Consider the following 18,199-nt stretch of genomic DNA (forward strand, 5'->3'; position numbering starts at 1 on the left):
TCTCCCACCTCCTCCTCTTTCTCTATCTCCCACTCACCCTCCCTCACTAACACCCTCTTTCCCCCTCTCCCTCCCTCTATCCCCCACTCTCCCTCCTCCACTAACACTCTCTCCCACCTCCTCCTCTTTCTCTCTCTATCTCCCACTCACTCTCCCTCACTAACACCCTCTTTCCCCCTCTCCCTCCCTCTCCCTCTCTCTATCCCCCACTCTCCCTCCTCCACTAACACTCTCTCCCACCTCCTCCTCTTTCTCTCTCTATCTCCCACTCACTCTCCCTCACTAACACCCTCTCTACCCCTCCCCTCCTCCTTCTCTCTCTATTCGTCGCATTCCCTCCCTCCCTAACACCCTCTTTCTCTCTCCTTCTCTCTCTATCCCCCACTCACCCTCCCTCCATAAAATCCTATCTACCCCTCCCCCTCCTTTTCTCTCTATCCTCCACTCACCCTCCCTCCCTAACACCCCACCTTCTCTCTCTATCCTCCACTTACCCTCCCTCCATAACACCCTCTCTACCCCTCCCCCTTCTTCTCTCTCTATCCCCCACTCACCCTCTCTCCCCCTCCCCCTCCTTTTCTCTCTATCCTCCACTCACCCTCCCTCCCTCCCTAACCCCCCCTTCACTCTCTATCCCTCACTCCCCCTCCCTCCATAACACCCTCTCTACCCCCCCTTCTCTCTCTATCCCCCACTCACCCTCTCTCTCTCTCTCTATCCCCCACTCGCCCTCCCTCCCTCACACCCTTTCTCCCTTTCTTAATGGGTTCCATAATGCTTAGCCTTTTATTTCCCACCCATGTTGTATTATATTTAGGTTTGTAGTCTGTAAAGTCTATCACCGTCCCATCTTCCGCTTCTCGGTATCTCCCGGGTTGTTCTCTCATGTCTTTCACGTCTCTTTAAGTTTTGTTGCCGAGGCTTTAGCTACATTGTCACTGTGACAAATCGCCACAACGCATTATTGCTAATTGAGTTACATTACGCACTTCAGACTGTGGAAGCTTCTTGGGGATCCGCTATTAAGTCTTTTGTAGAACAGCAGTGCCCATATGTTCCCATTAATAACGCAGTCCCGGCATTGCTGTCCCACATACCTGCAGTCTTACTGAGACCGTGTTTTACAGCAGGCACCGAAACTCCAGCGGAGATGGGAAAGGATATCAAGTTGTGCTTAGATTGTTCACCGGGAAACAGAATTCTTCTCTTTTATTTATTTTGCTCTTACTTTCTCAATTTATTCTCTATCAATATTGAATTTTTTTTTTCTACTTTAAGGGCCGTATTCAATTGCCGGCGAAAAGTTCTCACCGGTGACGTCACTTCGCCAGACGAGAACTTTTCCCCGTATTCAGTTCCAAAGACTTTTCGCCGGCGGGAAAGATTCGCCTCTGAAAGGAGACGGAAAAAGTACAGAATTGGGGGTTTGAGGTGCAAAGTTGCGACAACACCCCTGCAGCCTTGGTACAGTCCCCGAAAGGTAAACTGCGTAATAAAGTGGGACAAATAGTTTAGAACACCCCAAAAAAGTACTTTTGTTTCGGGGGCGAAAAAGTTCAAATTTGAGGGACAAACTTAAAAACTAGCGAAATAGACTCCAGGGGGTCCGCCAAGTCTGCCCCAGGTGGTTATTTGATTCCGGGTGCATTTTTTAGGTTTTTTAAAACCGAAATGTAGCGATTTTTAACCATGCTTACAACCATTTTCATGTACCCCAAATTTGCTGGGACTACTTATTTTTCCTCAAAAAACACTGCTAAGTGCTATTCTTCACCATTTGTGCAAAGACGCTAAATAGCACCAATTGAGAGCATTCAAGCACCCCAAATACCTTCAGCAGGGCTATTCGGGGGTATCCATAGTGATCCCCCATGCCAGTGCATCTTTTGGGGGGTGTCAGGCTGATTTCCCCAAATCTGACAGCACTTTGCCGATTTGAGTTTCGCCGGGACATGTTTCCGCGTCCTTTGCAATTCGAATCACAGTGACGAGCGCTGTACTTTTCCGAAGGCAAAACCAGTGATGACGGCGAAATCTCCTGCATGCGAACAGTTCGGCAATTGAATACGGGCCTAAGTCTTATTATTACATTCCTTATTACCCCTATGACTTCTTGCATGTCCTTGAGACCATTCCTTGCCCATTCCTGTCTCTTTCATGGCATCGTACTCCGGATGTGTGCTTTGCCCCCCCCACGGCTTTTTTGCCCTTGACCTCCTCTTGGCACTTACCTGCCCCCGGGTAACCTTCCTCATGCCATCTCCCTTACTGACCGGCGCCCGTACCTTATTCTTTGTCACTTTTATTGTTCATTTGTATGTTTGTTTTAATTTTTATTGTAGCATTTTACGCATCTATTTGTAATCTTTTCCTCCCGTGGTTCTGAGTCTTGTCACTCTGCTCTTGTCCCCCCCTTTTGCAGGTGTCCTTCATCCAGAACCTGGTGTTCTGCGTGGAGCGAGCGTACCGCGTGCCAGACTTTGGGATCTGGGAGAGAGGCAGCAAGTACAACAACGGAAGCACGGAATTGCATTCAAGGTATTTGCACACAGCTCATTCCATTATTTTGCCACGTTGATGAGCTAATTAAGTCGCAGCCCCATTTGATTTGGCTATTATTCCTTATGGCAGCCTTTATGGACGTTCTGTATAAATAGATTGGATTAGAAAAACTCTGTAATGACGGAGATGAGAACTGAGTAAGCACAGCTAAATTATAGTCCCTTCAGCGTAAGGGAGCAATGTGTTTCTTGCTTATTTCATTTGCCGCTTGTGAGTTCGGTCTGTTAATGCTGCGAATCATTGGAGTATACAACGTCATGTTTAAAGAGACAGCGTCACCAACCCATTAAATGGGCCTGTGTCGCCTTACAGGCATGTATGTCTCTGTATGTATGAAACCTATGTATGACGTGCACCTGTTACATTGTTAGTAAGGCTACGAGCATCTTTCTTTACAGCAGATGACTTCTTGTCCTCGGTTTGGCCCTTTGTATGAAGAGTTTCCCAGACAAGTCTTTGGATTTGGCTCCTCACAACCTTACATATTAATGAGGTCACTCCCCTGCCTTTACTATCCAACATAAACAAAATCTTGGGGGAGATGTATCAAACCCTTCATAGCAACCAATCAGCTCATAGCTCTCATGTCATAGAATATACTAGATAGTCTATAGTTATGATGTTGGTGGGAGGGGGGGGGGCGCTAGGCTGTGGGAGTGGAGGTTAGGGGCTAGGCTGTGGGTGTGGAGGTTAGGGGCTAGGCTGTGGGAGTGGAGGTTAGGGGCTAGGCTGTGGGAGTGGAGGTTAGGGGTTAGGCTGTGGGAGTGGAGGTTAGGGGCTAGGCTGTGGGAGTAAGGGTTAGGGCTAGGCTGTGGGAGTGGAGGTTAGGGTCTAGGCTGTGGGAGTGGAGGTTAGGGTCTAGGCTGTGGGAGTGGAGGTTAGGGGCTAGACTGCGGGAGTGGAGATTAGGGCTAGGCTGTGGGAGTGGAGATTAGGGCTAGGCTGTGGGAGTGGAGGTTTGGGCTAGGCTGTGGGAGTGGAGGTTTGGGCTGGGCTGTGGGAGTGGAGGTTGGGGCTGGGCTGTGGGAGTGGAGGTTGGGGCTGGGCTGTGGGGGGAGGTTAGGACTAGGCTGTGTGGGGGAGGTTAGGGCTAGGCTGTGTGGGGGAGGTTAGGACTAGGCTGTGTGGGGGGAGGTTAGGACTAGGCTGTGGGAGTGGAGGTTAGGGGCTAGGCTGTGGGAGTGGAGGTTAGGGGTTAGGCTGTGGGAGTGGAGGTTAGGGGCTAGGCTGTGGGAGTGGAGGTTAGGGGCTAGGCTGTGGGAGTGGAGGTTAGGACTAGGCTGTGGGAGTGGAGGTTAGGGGCTAGGCTGTGGGAGTGGAGGTTAGGACTAGGCTGTGTGGGGGAGTTTAGGGCTAGGCTGTGTGGGGGTGGTTAGGACTAGGCTGTGTGGGGGAGTTTAGGGCTAGGCTGTGTGGGGGTGGTTAGGACTAGGCTGTGTGGGGGGAGGTTAGGGCTAGGCTGTGTGGGGGGAGGTTAGGGCTAGGCTGTTTGGGGGGAGGTTAGGACTAGGTTGTGTGGGGGGAGGTTAGGACTAGGCTGTGTGGGGGGGAGGTTAGGAATAGGCTGTGGGAGTAGAGGTTAGGTCTAGGCTGCTGGAGGGGAGGTTAGGGGGTGGGGGCGAGGTTAGGGCTAGGCTGCTGGAGGGGGAGGTTAGGGTTAGGCTGTGGGGGCGAGGTTAGGATTAGGCTGCTGGAGGGGAGGTTAGGATTAGGCTGCTGGAGGGGGAGGTTAGGATTAGGCTGCTGGAGGGGGAGGTTAGGGTTAGGCCGTGGTAGGGGAGGTTAGTGCTAGGATGTGGGAGGGGAGGTCTGGGCCATGGTGGGGGAGGGGGCTGCTTGGTTTAGGCTTCGGGACTGGAGATCAGGGTTAGGCTGTGGGAGAAGGGGAGGTTAGAGCTAGGCTGTGGGGGGGGGGGGGGGGGGGGTGGTTAGGACTATGCTGTGGGGGTTGGGGGAGGTTAGAGCTAGGCTGTGGGGCGGGTGGTTAGGACTATGCTGTGGGGGTTGGGGGGGTTAGGGTTAGGCTGTGGGAGGGGAGGATAGATCCTGGATGAGTCAGTAGATGTTTGAATGGGTTGGTGGGAACAAAGCAGAATAAAGCAAGTAACTTTGCACCTGAATAAAACCATGTTGCACTGCAGATGGGGCAGAGAGAGTTAGATTTGGGAGGAGTGTGTCCAAACTCAGATGTAAAATGCAGTGTATAAATAAAGCTGCCCACACTCAGAGCCAGGCCCCCAGTATTGTACCTAGGACCTGATGCAGACCAGCTCGCTCCCAGCGTATGGAAATTCAGCTAAGAGACGTCAAGGCAGGCGCTCGCACGGCAAGGCATAAGCACGCCCACTATGTCTTGGCGAGCGATCACTTTGTGTTTACAGACGCCCACCAGCCAGTCTTTAGCCGCCCACTAGCGAACGTCAACTCCAGGAAATATATACAACCATCGGTACATCGGGTTCCATCGGATCTGACCGCCGCGCTTGCGGTTGACTGTACCCTACCGAAAGCACTGCGAGCACTCCAGTGTATAATTCAACCAGGTGACGTGTACTCTGACGCTGCCTGTTAATTATGCACGCCTCTGAAACGGCGTTGAAAAACTCAGGCACGCACGCGTCCTCAACGCCACTCCCCCGTTACTACTGCCCTGCCCCTGTTACCACCCACAAATAGCCTCTCCTGTCACTCATTCCACTGGGCTATGTTTGCTGGGCCAGCGAGCGCTTCTCGATCGCTCTAACTGGTTTGCGCACGCGCCCTGCAGTGCATGCGCAATTGCATAACATCAGCTGCGTACGAGCGAGCGGCCGCTTGCGAGAGGGTCTGAATCAGGCCCCTAGTGCAGAGAGCACGGCAGCTTGCCATCATCCCTGGACAACAAAAATAAATAAGTTGCAGGAGGGTGTGCACAAGCCAAGATGTTAAAGTCATCTGAAGGCCAATAGCCCCTAATCAGAAATGCTGATAGGGCGATGGATCACCGTACTAGCTGCCCCTGCATACTCGAGGTGGAAACCCGGTTTTGCGGCAGGTCTTTGAACATCTTTGTGATAGGAATTTGCCAACCGTTAGGTACAAACTTTAATATTCAAAGCTGCCATAAGCGCGACCCTGTAACGAATATGTTTGTCTAGGGAGCTAATCGCATTTATTAGCCGTTCACAATGTGTTTTTAGTTTTTGGTTTTTTTTCTCGTTTTTTTTTTTTGTTTATTTACCAAGTAAATGGAATTGTCCCTTGCTGTTGATCCCGGCTCCCGTGATGGAAGCGTATTTATCTCGGAGATATTAAGCATGGTAATTAAGCAATGAAGGGTGATGAAATTCCATCTTGGAGCACAGTAGACGAGTTAATCATTCTTCCACCGCCAACGTCCAATGTATTAGTGTGTCAGCGCTGATAGATGTGTACGTAACCAGGGACATTACTGCCGTCGTAACTCATTCCGCTGACACCTCGGCGAAGTTGAATAATAATGAAAATGCAAAGTGATCTCGCTTCTTTCACCGTGAATAGTGTAACACTGCCGCCATTAGTTATTTACCGAACAATGATTACACTTCTACGCAATAAAAGCAGCACGGCAACGGGCAGTGTCTGGCGCAGCTAGTCCAGGCCAATGTCAGGTGAGTTCTAGTTGGCTTGGGTTAGAAATGTTGAGTAAAACATGATTTATGGAGCGGGGTTACTCAGATTTGGACGTTTTTGTTTGGCCGTGCATCCAGGCGCAGTAAGATGGTAACTGATGCCATTGTCATATATTTATACGCTAGATTTAATGCTACTTTTATCTCCAATACAACCTCAGAAACGTAAGTGTGCGAACACATTTTTCGTTTACGCAGTTGTTACATTTAACTCTACATCTGTACCATAATCACATTCCCATACTAACAGACAGGGTCAGATTAACAATGGGGGGCGATGAGACTACAGCCCCAGGCCTCCACATATAAATAGGCCCTTCCCAGTGTCTGGTCATCATTAGCATAAATGTACTCGCTGAATTGAAACATTGGTTGAATATACTGTACCTCTAGTTTATTTACCAGTTCCGCTGCTATGGGAGATTATTTGTGAATGTTATGGTGCATACACACGGTCAGATTTGATGAACGATTGAACGATTTTTACAACGATTTGAACAGTTTAATCAACAATGAACGATTTCTGACAGTGTTAAAATGAATGAAATCGTCAATCTGACTGCAAACACAGTCGATGGCAGAGATCGTTAGCTGAAATGCGGGAACGCGCATCGTTCGTCGAAGAGAGCGATTGAGCGATTTTTGCAATCGTTATTCATATCTGATAAGAAATCTGACCGTGTGTAGGCACCATAAGTGAGTAGTACAGTAACTCTCTGACTGTAAGACAACGTGAATATTAGGTTTAGTGGTCCTCATACAAATACATTGTAGCCTAGACCAACTTTCCCCTCTCACTGTTATTCTGACTCACTGAATATCCGGAATCAGATACCGGTCTCTAGCTTTGGTTATTTGGTTTGTTCCCCCATTCGCTTTCCGTTGTCGAATTAAACAGCGCAGAGATTTCTGCGGCTCGGACCCCCCACCCTGCTCAGAACTGACAAACACATCTGACAGAACCACTTAATCACCCAGTAAATGTATCAAACACACATTCTGCAGAAATAGGATTATCACATATCCTTATAGAAAAGTCAGACCAGAATCCAATTACTTTCCAGTGAGGAAATTGACGTGATGGCAGCTCTGTGTGTTACTGTGCCGGATTTTTAAGCCTCTCTCTGGTTGGTTGAATCCACATCGGATGGAGGAGGCATACAGCGACCGTTGTGGGGTGTTTACATAATCTACTAGAATTCCTTCTGAGTCTGCCTTCCCCCTATCATTTCTAAGGACTGACTCTGGCATTAGAAGGAAGCTCCCAATACAGAGGATTGATAAAGAGTAATTTATCTATAAATCAGGTACAAGGCATAACAAACACTGGGCCTGATTCAGAGCCGCTCGTAAGCGTTCGCTCCGAGCGATGTTCGCACATCTGCGCATGCGTATGGATCGTAATGCGCATGCGCCAACCAGTCAGTGCGGTCGGAAATCGTGTGTTCGCAAAATAGCGAACACACGATAGCTAATTTGAGTGACAGGATGAGGCGTTTGTGGGTGGTAACAGGGGAAGGTGCTTGAAAACGGGGAGTGGAGATCCGAACGCAGGCGTGCCAAACGGTCAAAACGGGCGCTTAATGGGTTTGCATAATTAACAAAGCAGCGTCATCGACCACGTCACTTGGTTGTTTCTTAGCCTGAACTGCTCGCATGATTGCGGTAGGAAAATCCAACCACAAGCACTGCGAGCAGTTCAGACGCCTTTCGATGTACTCGATTAATCTAATAAATAGCGGAGATGACGTATGATGTGAACGGCCAGGGGGCGTCTTTACAAAATAGCGAGCGCATGTTTCGTTCGCTCGCTCAGACATAGAGGCGACAACAGACCGCAAAGAGCGAGCGCTCTATTTAAATATCCGGCCCCTTTTTCAGAACGAGCGTCCGCAAATAGCGTCCGGCTCTGAATCAGGCCCTCTATCTTTATTGCAGCCATATTGTTCTCTCTCTCATCACCTTAGTACATATCTGCATAAAATCCAGTAATCGGAGCCATTTTCTGGACAGATATACATAAAGTATTATTAATGTGAGTGTGAACATCACGTGCTGGCAGGGGCACAGAAAGGGGGAGCTTACATAAGGGGTCTATGCGCTAAGTCTTGGAGAGAGAGAAAGTGGATGGAATTAAGGCCCTGATTCAGAACCGGACGCTCTGACCAGAGCGCTCGCTCTGAATCAGGGCCCACCTACATTAATATGGAGCGTCCTCCTGGACGCTCGTATAGCTGTGGGTCACCACCCACAGCATATACGAGCGTGCAAAATGATGGTCGCGATAGTCAAGACCTTCGCGACCATCGAGCTTGCGACGGAGACCCTGTGGTAAGGTCTCGCTGCCGCAAGCCCTGGAGTGATTTTGGCTCTATCAGAGCCAAAATCACTCCCACTGACATCACTAGTGATGTCAGTGGGGCCGGCTTCAGACGGTGGGCGTTCCCATGGGAACGCCTCTGTCTGGCAGCCACACCCCCGGCGCGCCCACCAAAGGGGGCGTGCTGTCAATCAACCATCGGAACTGCGAGTAAAAGCCTGCGGTTGGGTTTCTCAACCACAAGCCCTGGAGTGATTTTGGCTCTATCAGAGCCAAAATCACTCCCACTGACATCACTAGTGATGTCAGTGGAGCCGGCTTCAGACGGTAGGCGTTCCCTTGGGAACGCCTCCGTCTGGCAGGCACGCCCCCGGCATGCCCACCAAAGGGGGCGTGCTGTCAGTCACCATCGACAGCACGCCCCCTTTGATGAGACACTCCGAGTGAAGGAAAGTCCTTCGCTCGTCGGGTCTCGCGCATGCGCACGACGGAGCTCCCTCCGTTGTGCACATGCGCAGTGGGGAACATCGACCCACTTTCGAGCGTACTGCCGCTCGCGAGTGGGTCTCAATGACCCCCTAAGTACCATCCAATCAGATCCTAAGTGTCACTTTTACAGGCTGTGTTTGAAAAATGATAATTAGGAGCTGATTGGTTGGTACTTTGGCCCGTATTCAGTTAACCGTGAATAGCCGTTTTCGGCGAAAAGTTTTCGCCGGTGACGTCATTTCGCCAGGTGAAAACTTATCCCCGTATTCAATTTTAAAGACTCTTTGCCGGTGCGGAAAGTCAATGCGTTGGAATAGGAAAAAAAGTTTGCCAATGAAAGCTGTCGAAAAAAAAAGTGCAGAATTGGGATTTTTGGGGTGCAAACTTGCGGGAACCACCCTGCACCCTTGGGACAGTCCCTCGAAGGGTAAACTGTGTCAAAAAAAGTAAAAAAAAAACTTAAGAACACCCCAAAAAATGACTTTGCAAAAGGCGGCGAAAAAGTGCAAAGTTGGGGGACAAACTTAAAAACTAGCGAAATAGACTCCGGGGGGGTCCCCAAGTATGCCCCCGGTGTTTTTAAGTTTGCAGGTGATTGCGGAAGGTGGATTTTGTAAGTTTTTTAAAACTTCACTTTAGCAATTTCAAAATATGCTACCCCCCATTTTCATGTACCCCAAATTTGCTGGGACTACTTATTTTCTGGAAAAAAAAAACCTGCTAAATGCTATTCTTCACTACTTCCGCAAAGACGCTAATTAGCTGCTATTGAGAGCATTTGAGTACCCCAAATACCTTCAGTAGGCCTATTCGGGGGTATCTATAGTGATCCCTAATGTCAGACCATCTTTTGGGTGGTGTCAGACTGATTTCCCCAAATTTGATAGCGCTTTTCGCCAGGTCGGAATTCGCCGGCTCCCGTTTTCGCCGATTTCTAATTGAATACGGGGATCCTTTTCGCATGTAAAACCAGTGATGTCGGCGAAAAGTCCACCATGCGAAAAGTCCGGGACTTTTCGCACCTAATTGAATACGGGCCTTTATCTCTCTCCAAGGCTTGGTGCATCTCCCCCCAGAGTCTCTGTGCCTTGATCAGCTAAGACCCCAAGGTGGCATAGCTGCATTGGCTTCACAACGATTCAGCATGTTGGGCAGGACCCGGTATTAACAATTGCCACAACCGCTCCCCTTGTACCAGGACCCTAAAGATCTCCTTGCGTCCCTGAGTGCTGGCAGACATGCTATTCGGGCTCAGTCAAACTGTAGGAGCTCTGCCAGCTTCTGATTGGCGAGAGAGAAAGTACCAACCAATCAGCTTCTCACGGTCATGTGACAGGCTGCCTGTGTTATGAGATAACATGGACAGCCCCACGCAACCGTACCTCCCGCCATTCGGGGGCGGCCACGTGAAAATGGGGAGGGGAAGGTCTGCGTCTAAACCGCCACGATTGGATCATGTGGGGCCAATATATGGCCAAATAATAGGAAGAAGCAGCAGAAATAGAGAAATGGGATTTGTGTGTGTTTAGCTGCGGCTGTACTATTATTTCATGTTCCCATCCTGCATGGCAGGTGCATTTCTACATTTCATACTGATGTGTGATAAAGTGCATTTCATTCTCCTTGGATTATTATTCCCATTTATTTATGTAATGTCAGCATACTCCATAGAGCTTTATTGTTGTATTACACAGTCTGCTCAGCAATAAAATGGGGGTTTTTTTTTGGCCTGCTTATTAATTAGAACATTATGGCCCCAAAACAGAGCCCAGCTCTGAAATGCTAACCTTTCGCAGCTTGGTGAATAGAGCCGGACTACAGTCCCCACTGAGAAAAATAGGGACTGTGGGCCTGATTCAGAGCCGGACGCTCTGACCAGAGCGCTCGCTCTGAATCAGGGCCCTCCTCCATGAAAATGGAGCGTCCTCCTGGACGCTCGTATAGCTGTGGGTGACCACCCACAGCTATAGCGAGCGTCCATGATGATGGTCGCAATGGTCAAGACCATCGTGACCATCGGGCTTGCGACGGAGACCCTGCGGTAGGGTCTCGCTGCCGCAAGCCCTGGAGTGATTTTGGCTCTATCAGAGCCAAAATCACTTCCACTGACATCACTAGTGATGTCAGTGGGGCCGGCTTCAGACGGTAGGCGTTCCCATGGGAACGCCTCTGTCTGGCAGCCACGCCCCCGGCACGCCCACCAAAGGGGGCGTGGTGTCAATCAACATCGACAGCAAGCCCCCTTTGGTACGAGACCCGGAGCAACAGCTTGGCTGTCGCAGTCCGGGTCTCGCGCATGCGCACGACGGAGCTCCCTCCGTCGTGCGCATGCGCAGTGGGGCAACATCGACCCGTTTGCGAGCGTCCTTTGCTCGCGAACGGGTCTGAATGACCCCCTGTGTTCTGCAGCATTTTTTAGCCTTGACCCTGATATCTCCTGCGTAAGGCTTTTCTTTGAATAGCCCCGATAACTAGAGATAGTGTTTGCGCATTAGCCCCAATAATGTAAATCCAGTGTTTCTGCATTAGCCCCGATAAGTAAATCTAGTGTTTCCGCATTAGCCCCGATAAGTAAATTTAGTGTTTCCGCATTAGCCCCGATAAGTAAATCCAGTGTTTCCGCATTAGCCCTGATAAGTAAATCTAGTGTTTCCGCATTAGCCCTGATAAGTAAATCTAGTGTTTCCGCATTAGCCCTGATAAGTAAATCTAGTGTTTCCGCATTAGCCCTGATAAGTAAATCTAGTGTTTCCGCATGAGCCCCGATAAGTAAATCTAGTGTTTCCGCATTAGCCCCGATAAGTAAATCTAGTGTTTCCGCATTAGCCCTGATAAGTAAATCTAGTGTTTCCGCATTAGCCCTGATAAGTAAATCTAGTGTTTCCGCATGAGCCCCGATAAGTAAATCTAGTGTTTCCGCATTAGCCCTGATAAGTAAATCTAGTGTTTCCGCATGAGCCCCGATAAGTAAATCTAGTGTTTCCGCATTAGCCCCGATAACTAGAGATAGTGTTTGCGCATTAGCCCCAATAATGTAAATCCAGTGTTTCCGCATGAGCCCCGATAAGTAAATCTAGTGTTTCCGCATTAGCCCCGATAAGTAAATCTAGTGTTTCCGCATTAGCCCTGATAAGTAAATCTAGTGTTTCCGCATTAGCCCTGATAAGTAAATCTAGTGTTTCCGCATGAGCCCCGATAAGTAAATCTAGTGTTTCCGCATGAGCCCCGATAAGTAAATCTAGTGTTTCCGCATTAGCCCCGATAACTAGAGATAGTGTTTGCGCATTAGCCCCAATAATGTAAATCCAGTGTTTCCGCATGAGCCCCGATAAGTAAATCTAGTGTTTCCGCATTAGCCCCGATAAGTAAATCCAGTGTTTCCGCATTAGCCCCGATAAGTAAATCTAGTGTTTCCGCATTAGCCCCGATAAGTAAATCCAGTGTTTCCGCATTAGCCCTGATAAGTAAATCTAGTGTTTCCGCATTAGCCCTGATAAGTAAATCTAGTGTTTCCGCATTAGCCCCGATAAGTAAATCTAGTGTTTCCGCATGAGCCCCGATAAGTAAATCTAGTGTTTCCGCATTAGCCCCGATAAGTAAATCTAGTGTTTCCGCATTAGCCCTGATAAGTAAATCTAGTGTTTCCGCATTAGCCCTGATAAGTAAATCTAGTGTTTCCGCATGAGCCCCGATAAGTAAATCTAGTGTTTCCGCATTAGCCCCGATAAGTAAATCTAGTGTTTCCGCATGAGCCCCGATAAGTAAATCTAGTGTTTCCGCATTAGCCCCGATAACTAGAGATAGTGTTTGCGCATTAGCCCCGATAAGTAAATCTAGTGTTTCCGCATTAGCCCTGATAAGTAAATCTAGTGTTTCCGCATTAGCCCTGATAAGTAAATCTAGTGTTTCCGCATGAGCCCCGATAAGTAAATCTAGTGTTTCCGCATTAGCCCCGATAAGTAAATCTAGTGTTTCCGCATGAGCCCCGATAAGTAAATCTAGTGTTTCCGCATTAGCCCCGATAACTAGAGATAGTGTTTGCGCATTAGCCCCGATAAGTAAATCTAGTGTTTCTGCATTAGCCCTGATAAGTAAATCTAGTGTTTCCGCATGAGCCCCGATAAGTAAATCTAGTGTTTCCGCATTAGCCCCGATAACTAGAGATAGTGTTTGCGCATTAGCCCCAATAATGTAAATCCAGTGTTTCCGCATGAGCCCCGATAAGTAAATCTAGTGTTTCCGCATGAGCCCCGATAAGTAAATCTAGTGTTTCCGCATGAGCCCCGATAAGTAAATCTAGTGTTTCCGCATGAGCCCCGATAAGTAAATCTAGTGTTTCCGCATTAGCCCCGATAAGTAAATCTAGTGTTTCCGCATTAGCCATATAAGTAAATCTAGTGTTTCCGCATTAGCCCTGATAAGTAAATCTAGTGTTTCCGCATGAGCCCCGATAAGTAAATCTAGTGTTTCCGCATTAGCCCCGATAACTAGAGATAGTGTTTGCGCATTAGCCCCAATAATGTAAATCCAGTGTTTCCACATTAGCCCCGATAAGTAAATCTAGTGTTTCCGCATTAGCCCTGATAAGTAAATCTAGTGTTTCCGCATTAGCCCCAATAATGTAAATCCAGTGTTTCCGCATGAGCCCCGATAAGTAAATCTAGTGTTTCCGCATTAGCCCCGATAAGTAAATCCAGTGTTTCCGCATTAGCCCTGATAAGTAAATCTAGTGTTTCCGCATTAGCCCTGATAAGTAAATCTAGTGTTTCCGCATTAGCCCCAATAATGTAAATCCAGTGTTTCCGCATGAGCCCCGATAAGTAAATCTAGTGTTTCCGCATTAGCCCCGATAAGTAAATCCAGTGTTTCCGCATTAGCCCTGATAAGTAAATCTAGTGTTTCCGCATGAGCCCCGATAAGTAAATCTAGTGTTTCCGCATTAGCCCCGATAACTAGAGATAGTGTTTCCGCATTAGCCCCGATAAGTAAATCTAGTGTTTACGCATTAGCCCTGATAAGTAAATCTAGTGTTTCCGCATGAGCCCCGATAAGTAAATCTAGTGTTTCCGCATTAGCCCCGATAAGTAAATCTAGTGTTTCCGCATTAGCCCTGATAAGTAAATCTAGTGTTTCCGCATTAGCCCTGATAAGTAAATCTAGTGTTTCCGCATGAGCCCCGATAAGTAAATCTAGTGTTTCCGCATTAGCCCTGATAAGTAAATCTAGTGTTTCCGCATGAGCCCCGATAAGTAAATCTAGTGTTTCCGCATTAGCCCCGATAACTAGAGATAGTGTTTGCGCATTAGCCCCAATAATGTAAATCCAGTGTTTCCGCATGAGCCCCGATAAGTAAATCTAGTGTTTCCGCATTAGCCCCGATAAGTAAATCCAGTGTTTCCGCATTAGCCCCGATAAGTAAATCTAGTGTTTCCGCATTAGCCCCGATAAGTAAATCCAGTGTTTCCGCATTAGCCCTGATAAGTAAATCTAGTGTTTCCGCATTAGCCCTGATAAGTAAATCTAGTGTTTCCGCATTAGCCCTGATAAGTAAATCTAGTGTTTCCGCATGAGCCCCGATAAGTAAATCTAGTGTTTCCGCATTAGCCCCGATAAGTAAATCTAGTGTTTCCGCATTAGCCCTGATAAGTAAATCTAGTGTTTCCGCATTAGCCCTGATAAGTAAATCTAGTGTTTCCGCATGAGCCCCGATAAGTAAATCTAGTGTTTCCGCATTAGCCCCGATAAGTAAATCTAGTGTTTCCGCATGAGCCCCGATAAGTAAATCTAGTGTTTCCGCATTAGCCCCGATAACTAGAGATAGTGTTTCCGCATTAGCCCCGATAAGTAAATCTAGTGTTTCCGCATTAGCCCCGATAAGTAAATCCAGTGTTTCCGCATTAGCCCTGATAAGTAAATCTAGTGTTTCCGCATTAGCCCTGATAAGTAAATCTAGTGTTTCCGCATTAGCCCCGATAAGTAAATCTAGTGTTTCCGCATGAGCCCCGATAAGTAAATCTAGTGTTTCCGCATTAGCCCCGATAAGTAAATCTAGTGTTTCCGCATTAGCCCTGATAAGTAAATCTAGTGTTTCCGCATTAGCCCTGATAAGTAAATCTAGTGTTTCCGCATGAGCCCCGATAAGTAAATCTAGTGTTTCCGCATTAGCCCCGATAAGTAAATCTAGTGTTTCCGCATGAGCCCCGATAAGTAAATCTAGTGTTTCCGCATTAGCCCCGATAACTAGAGATAGTGTTTGCGCATTAGCCCCGATAAGTAAATCTAGTGTTTCCGCATTAGCCCTGATAAGTAAATCTAGTGTTTCCGCATTAGCCCTGATAAGTAAATCTAGTGTTTCCGCATGAGCCCCGATAAGTAAATCTAGTGTTTCCGCATTAGCCCCGATAAGTAAATCTAGTGTTTCCGCATGAGCCCCGATAAGTAAATCTAGTGTTTCCGCATTAGCCCCGATAACTAGAGATAGTGTTTGCGCATTAGCCCCGATAAGTAAATCTAGTGTTTCTGCATTAGCCCTGATAAGTAAATCTAGTGTTTCCGCATGAGCCCCGATAAGTAAATCTAGTGTTTCCGCATTAGCCCCGATAACTAGAGATAGTGTTTGCGCATTAGCCCCAATAATGTAAATCCAGTGTTTCCGCATGAGCCCCGATAAGTAAATCTAGTGTTTCCGCATGAGCCCCGATAAGTAAATCTAGTGTTTCCGCATGAGCCCCGATAAGTACATCTAGTGTTTCCGCATTAGCCCCGATAAGTAAATCTAGTGTTTCCGCATTAGCCATATAAGTAAATCTAGTGTTTCCGCATTAGCCCTGATAAGTAAATCTAGTGTTTCCGCATGAGCCCCGATAAGTAAATCTAGTGTTTCCGCATTAGCCCCGATAACTAGAGATAGTGTTTGCGCATTAGCCCCAATAATGTAAATCCAGTGTTTCCACATTAGCCCCGATAAGTAAATCTAGTGTTTCCGCATTAGCCCTGATAAGTAAATCTAGTGTTTCCGCATTAGCCCCAATAATGTAAATCCAGTGTTTCCGCATGAGCCCCGATAAGTAAATCTAGTGTTTCCGCATTAGCCCCGATAAGTAAATCCAGTGTTTCCGCATTAGCCCTGAAAAGTAAATCTAGTGTTTCCGCATTAGCCCTGATAAGTAAATCTAGTGTTTCCGCATTAGCCCCAATAATGTAAATCCAGTGTTTCCGCATGAGCCCCGATAAGTAAATCTAGTGTTTCCGCATTAGCCCCGATAAGTAAATCCAGTGTTTCCGCATTAGCCCTGATAAGTAAATCTAGTGTTTCCGCATGAGCCCCGATAAGTAAATCTAGTGTTTCCGCATTAGCCCCGATAACTAGAGATAGTGTTTCCGCATTAGCCCCGATAAGTAAATCTAGTGTTTACGCATTAGCCCTGATAAGTAAATCTAGTGTTTCCGCATGAGCCCCGATAAGTAAATCTAGTGTTTCCGCATTAGCCCCGATAAGTAAATCTAGTGTTTCCGCATTAGCCCTGATAAGTAAATCTAGTGTTTCCGCATTAGCCCTGATAAGTAAATCTAGTGTTTCCGCATGAGCCCCGATAAGTAAATCTAGTGTTTCCGCATTAGCCCTGATAAGTAAATCTAGTGTTTCCGCATGAGCCCCGATAAGTAAATCTAGTGTTTCCGCATTAGCCCCGATAACTAGAGATAGTGTTTGCGCATTAGCCCCAATAATGTAAATCCAGTGTTTCCGCATGAGCCCCGATAAGTAAATCTAGTGTTTCCGCATTAGCCCCGATAAGTAAATCCAGTGTTTCCGCATTAGCCCCGATAAGTAAATCTAGTGTTTCCGCATTAGCCCCGATAAGTAAATCCAGTGTTTCCGCATTAGCCCTGATAAGTAAATCTAGTGTTTCCGCATTAGCCCTGATAAGTAAATCTAGTGTTTCCGCATTAGCCCTGATAAGTAAATCTAGTGTTTCCGCATGAGCCCCGATAAGTAAATCTAGTGTTTCCGCATTAGCCCCGATAAGTAAATCTAGTGTTTCCGCATTAGCCCTGATAAGTAAATCTAGTGTTTCCGCATTAGCCCTGATAAGTAAATCTAGTGTTTCCGCATGAGCCCCGATAAGTAAATCTAGTGTTTCCGCATTAGCCCCGATAAGTAAATCTAGTGTTTCCGCATGAGCCCCGATAAGTAAATCTAGTGTTTCCGCATTAGCCCCGATAACTAGAGATAGTGTTTGCGCATTAGCCCCGATAAGTAAATCTAGTGTTTCCGCATTAGCCCTGATAAGTAAATCTAGTGTTTCCGCATGAGCCCCGATAAGTAAATCTAGTGTTTCCGCATTAGCCCCGATAAGTAAATCTAGTGTTTCCGCATTAGCCATATAAGTAAATCTAGTGTTTCCGCATTAGCCCTGATAAGTAAATCTAGTGTTTCCGCATGAGCCCCGATAAGTAAATCTAGTGTTTCCGCATTAGCCCCGATAACTAGAGATAGTGTTTGCGCATTAGCCCCAATAATGTAAATCCAGTGTTTCCACATTAGCCCCGATAAGTAAATCTAGTGTTTCCGCATTAGCCCTGATAAGTAAATCTAGTGTTTCCGCATTAGCCCCAATAATGTAAATCCAGTGTTTCCGCATGAGCCCCGATAAGTAAATCTAGTGTTTCCGCATTAGCCCCGATAAGTAAATCCAGTGTTTCCGCATTAGCCCTGATAAGTAAATCTAGTGTTTCCGCATTAGCCCTGATAAGTAAATCTAGTGTTTCCGCATTAGCCCCAATAATGTAAATCCAGTGTTTCCGCATGAGCCCCGATAAGTAAATCTAGTGTTTCCGCATTAGCCCCGATAAGTAAATCCAGTGTTTCCGCATTAGCCCTGATAAGTAAATCTAGTGTTTCCGCATGAGCCCCGATAAGTAAATCTAGTGTTTCCGCATTAGCCCCGATAACTAGAGATAGTGTTTCCGCATTAGCCCCGATAAGTAAATCTAGTGTTTCCGCATTAGCCCTGATAAGTAAATCTAGTGTTTCCGCATGAGCCCCAATAATGTAAATCCAGTGTTTCCGCATTAGCCCCGATAACTAGAGATAGTGTTTGCGCATTAGCCCCAATAATGTAAATCCAGTGTTTCCGCATTAGCCCCGATAAGTAAATCTAGTGTTTCCGCATTAGCC

General features: G+C 47.2%; 1 protein-coding gene across 3 annotated transcripts in view; it reads left to right on the top strand.

The window, feature by feature from the left end:
- PHKB (phosphorylase kinase regulatory subunit beta) overlaps positions 1–18,199 on the top strand; it is a 327,566-nt gene that overhangs the window by 142,787 nt on the left and 166,580 nt on the right. For all 3 annotated transcript variants that reach the window (XM_088458985.1, XM_088458984.1, XM_088458983.1), the window contains one exon: positions 2,423–2,538. In XM_088458985.1, the coding sequence (XP_088315111.1) occupies positions 2,423–2,538 (116 nt within the window). The remainder of the gene's footprint in view (positions 1–2,422; positions 2,539–18,199) is intronic.

This window comes from Taudactylus pleione, unplaced genomic scaffold (assembly GCF_031769625.1).
Source record: "Taudactylus pleione unplaced genomic scaffold, aTauple2 ptg000885l, whole genome shotgun sequence".
In the NCBI taxonomy this organism is placed as follows: domain Eukaryota; kingdom Metazoa; phylum Chordata; class Amphibia; order Anura; family Myobatrachidae; genus Taudactylus; species Taudactylus pleione.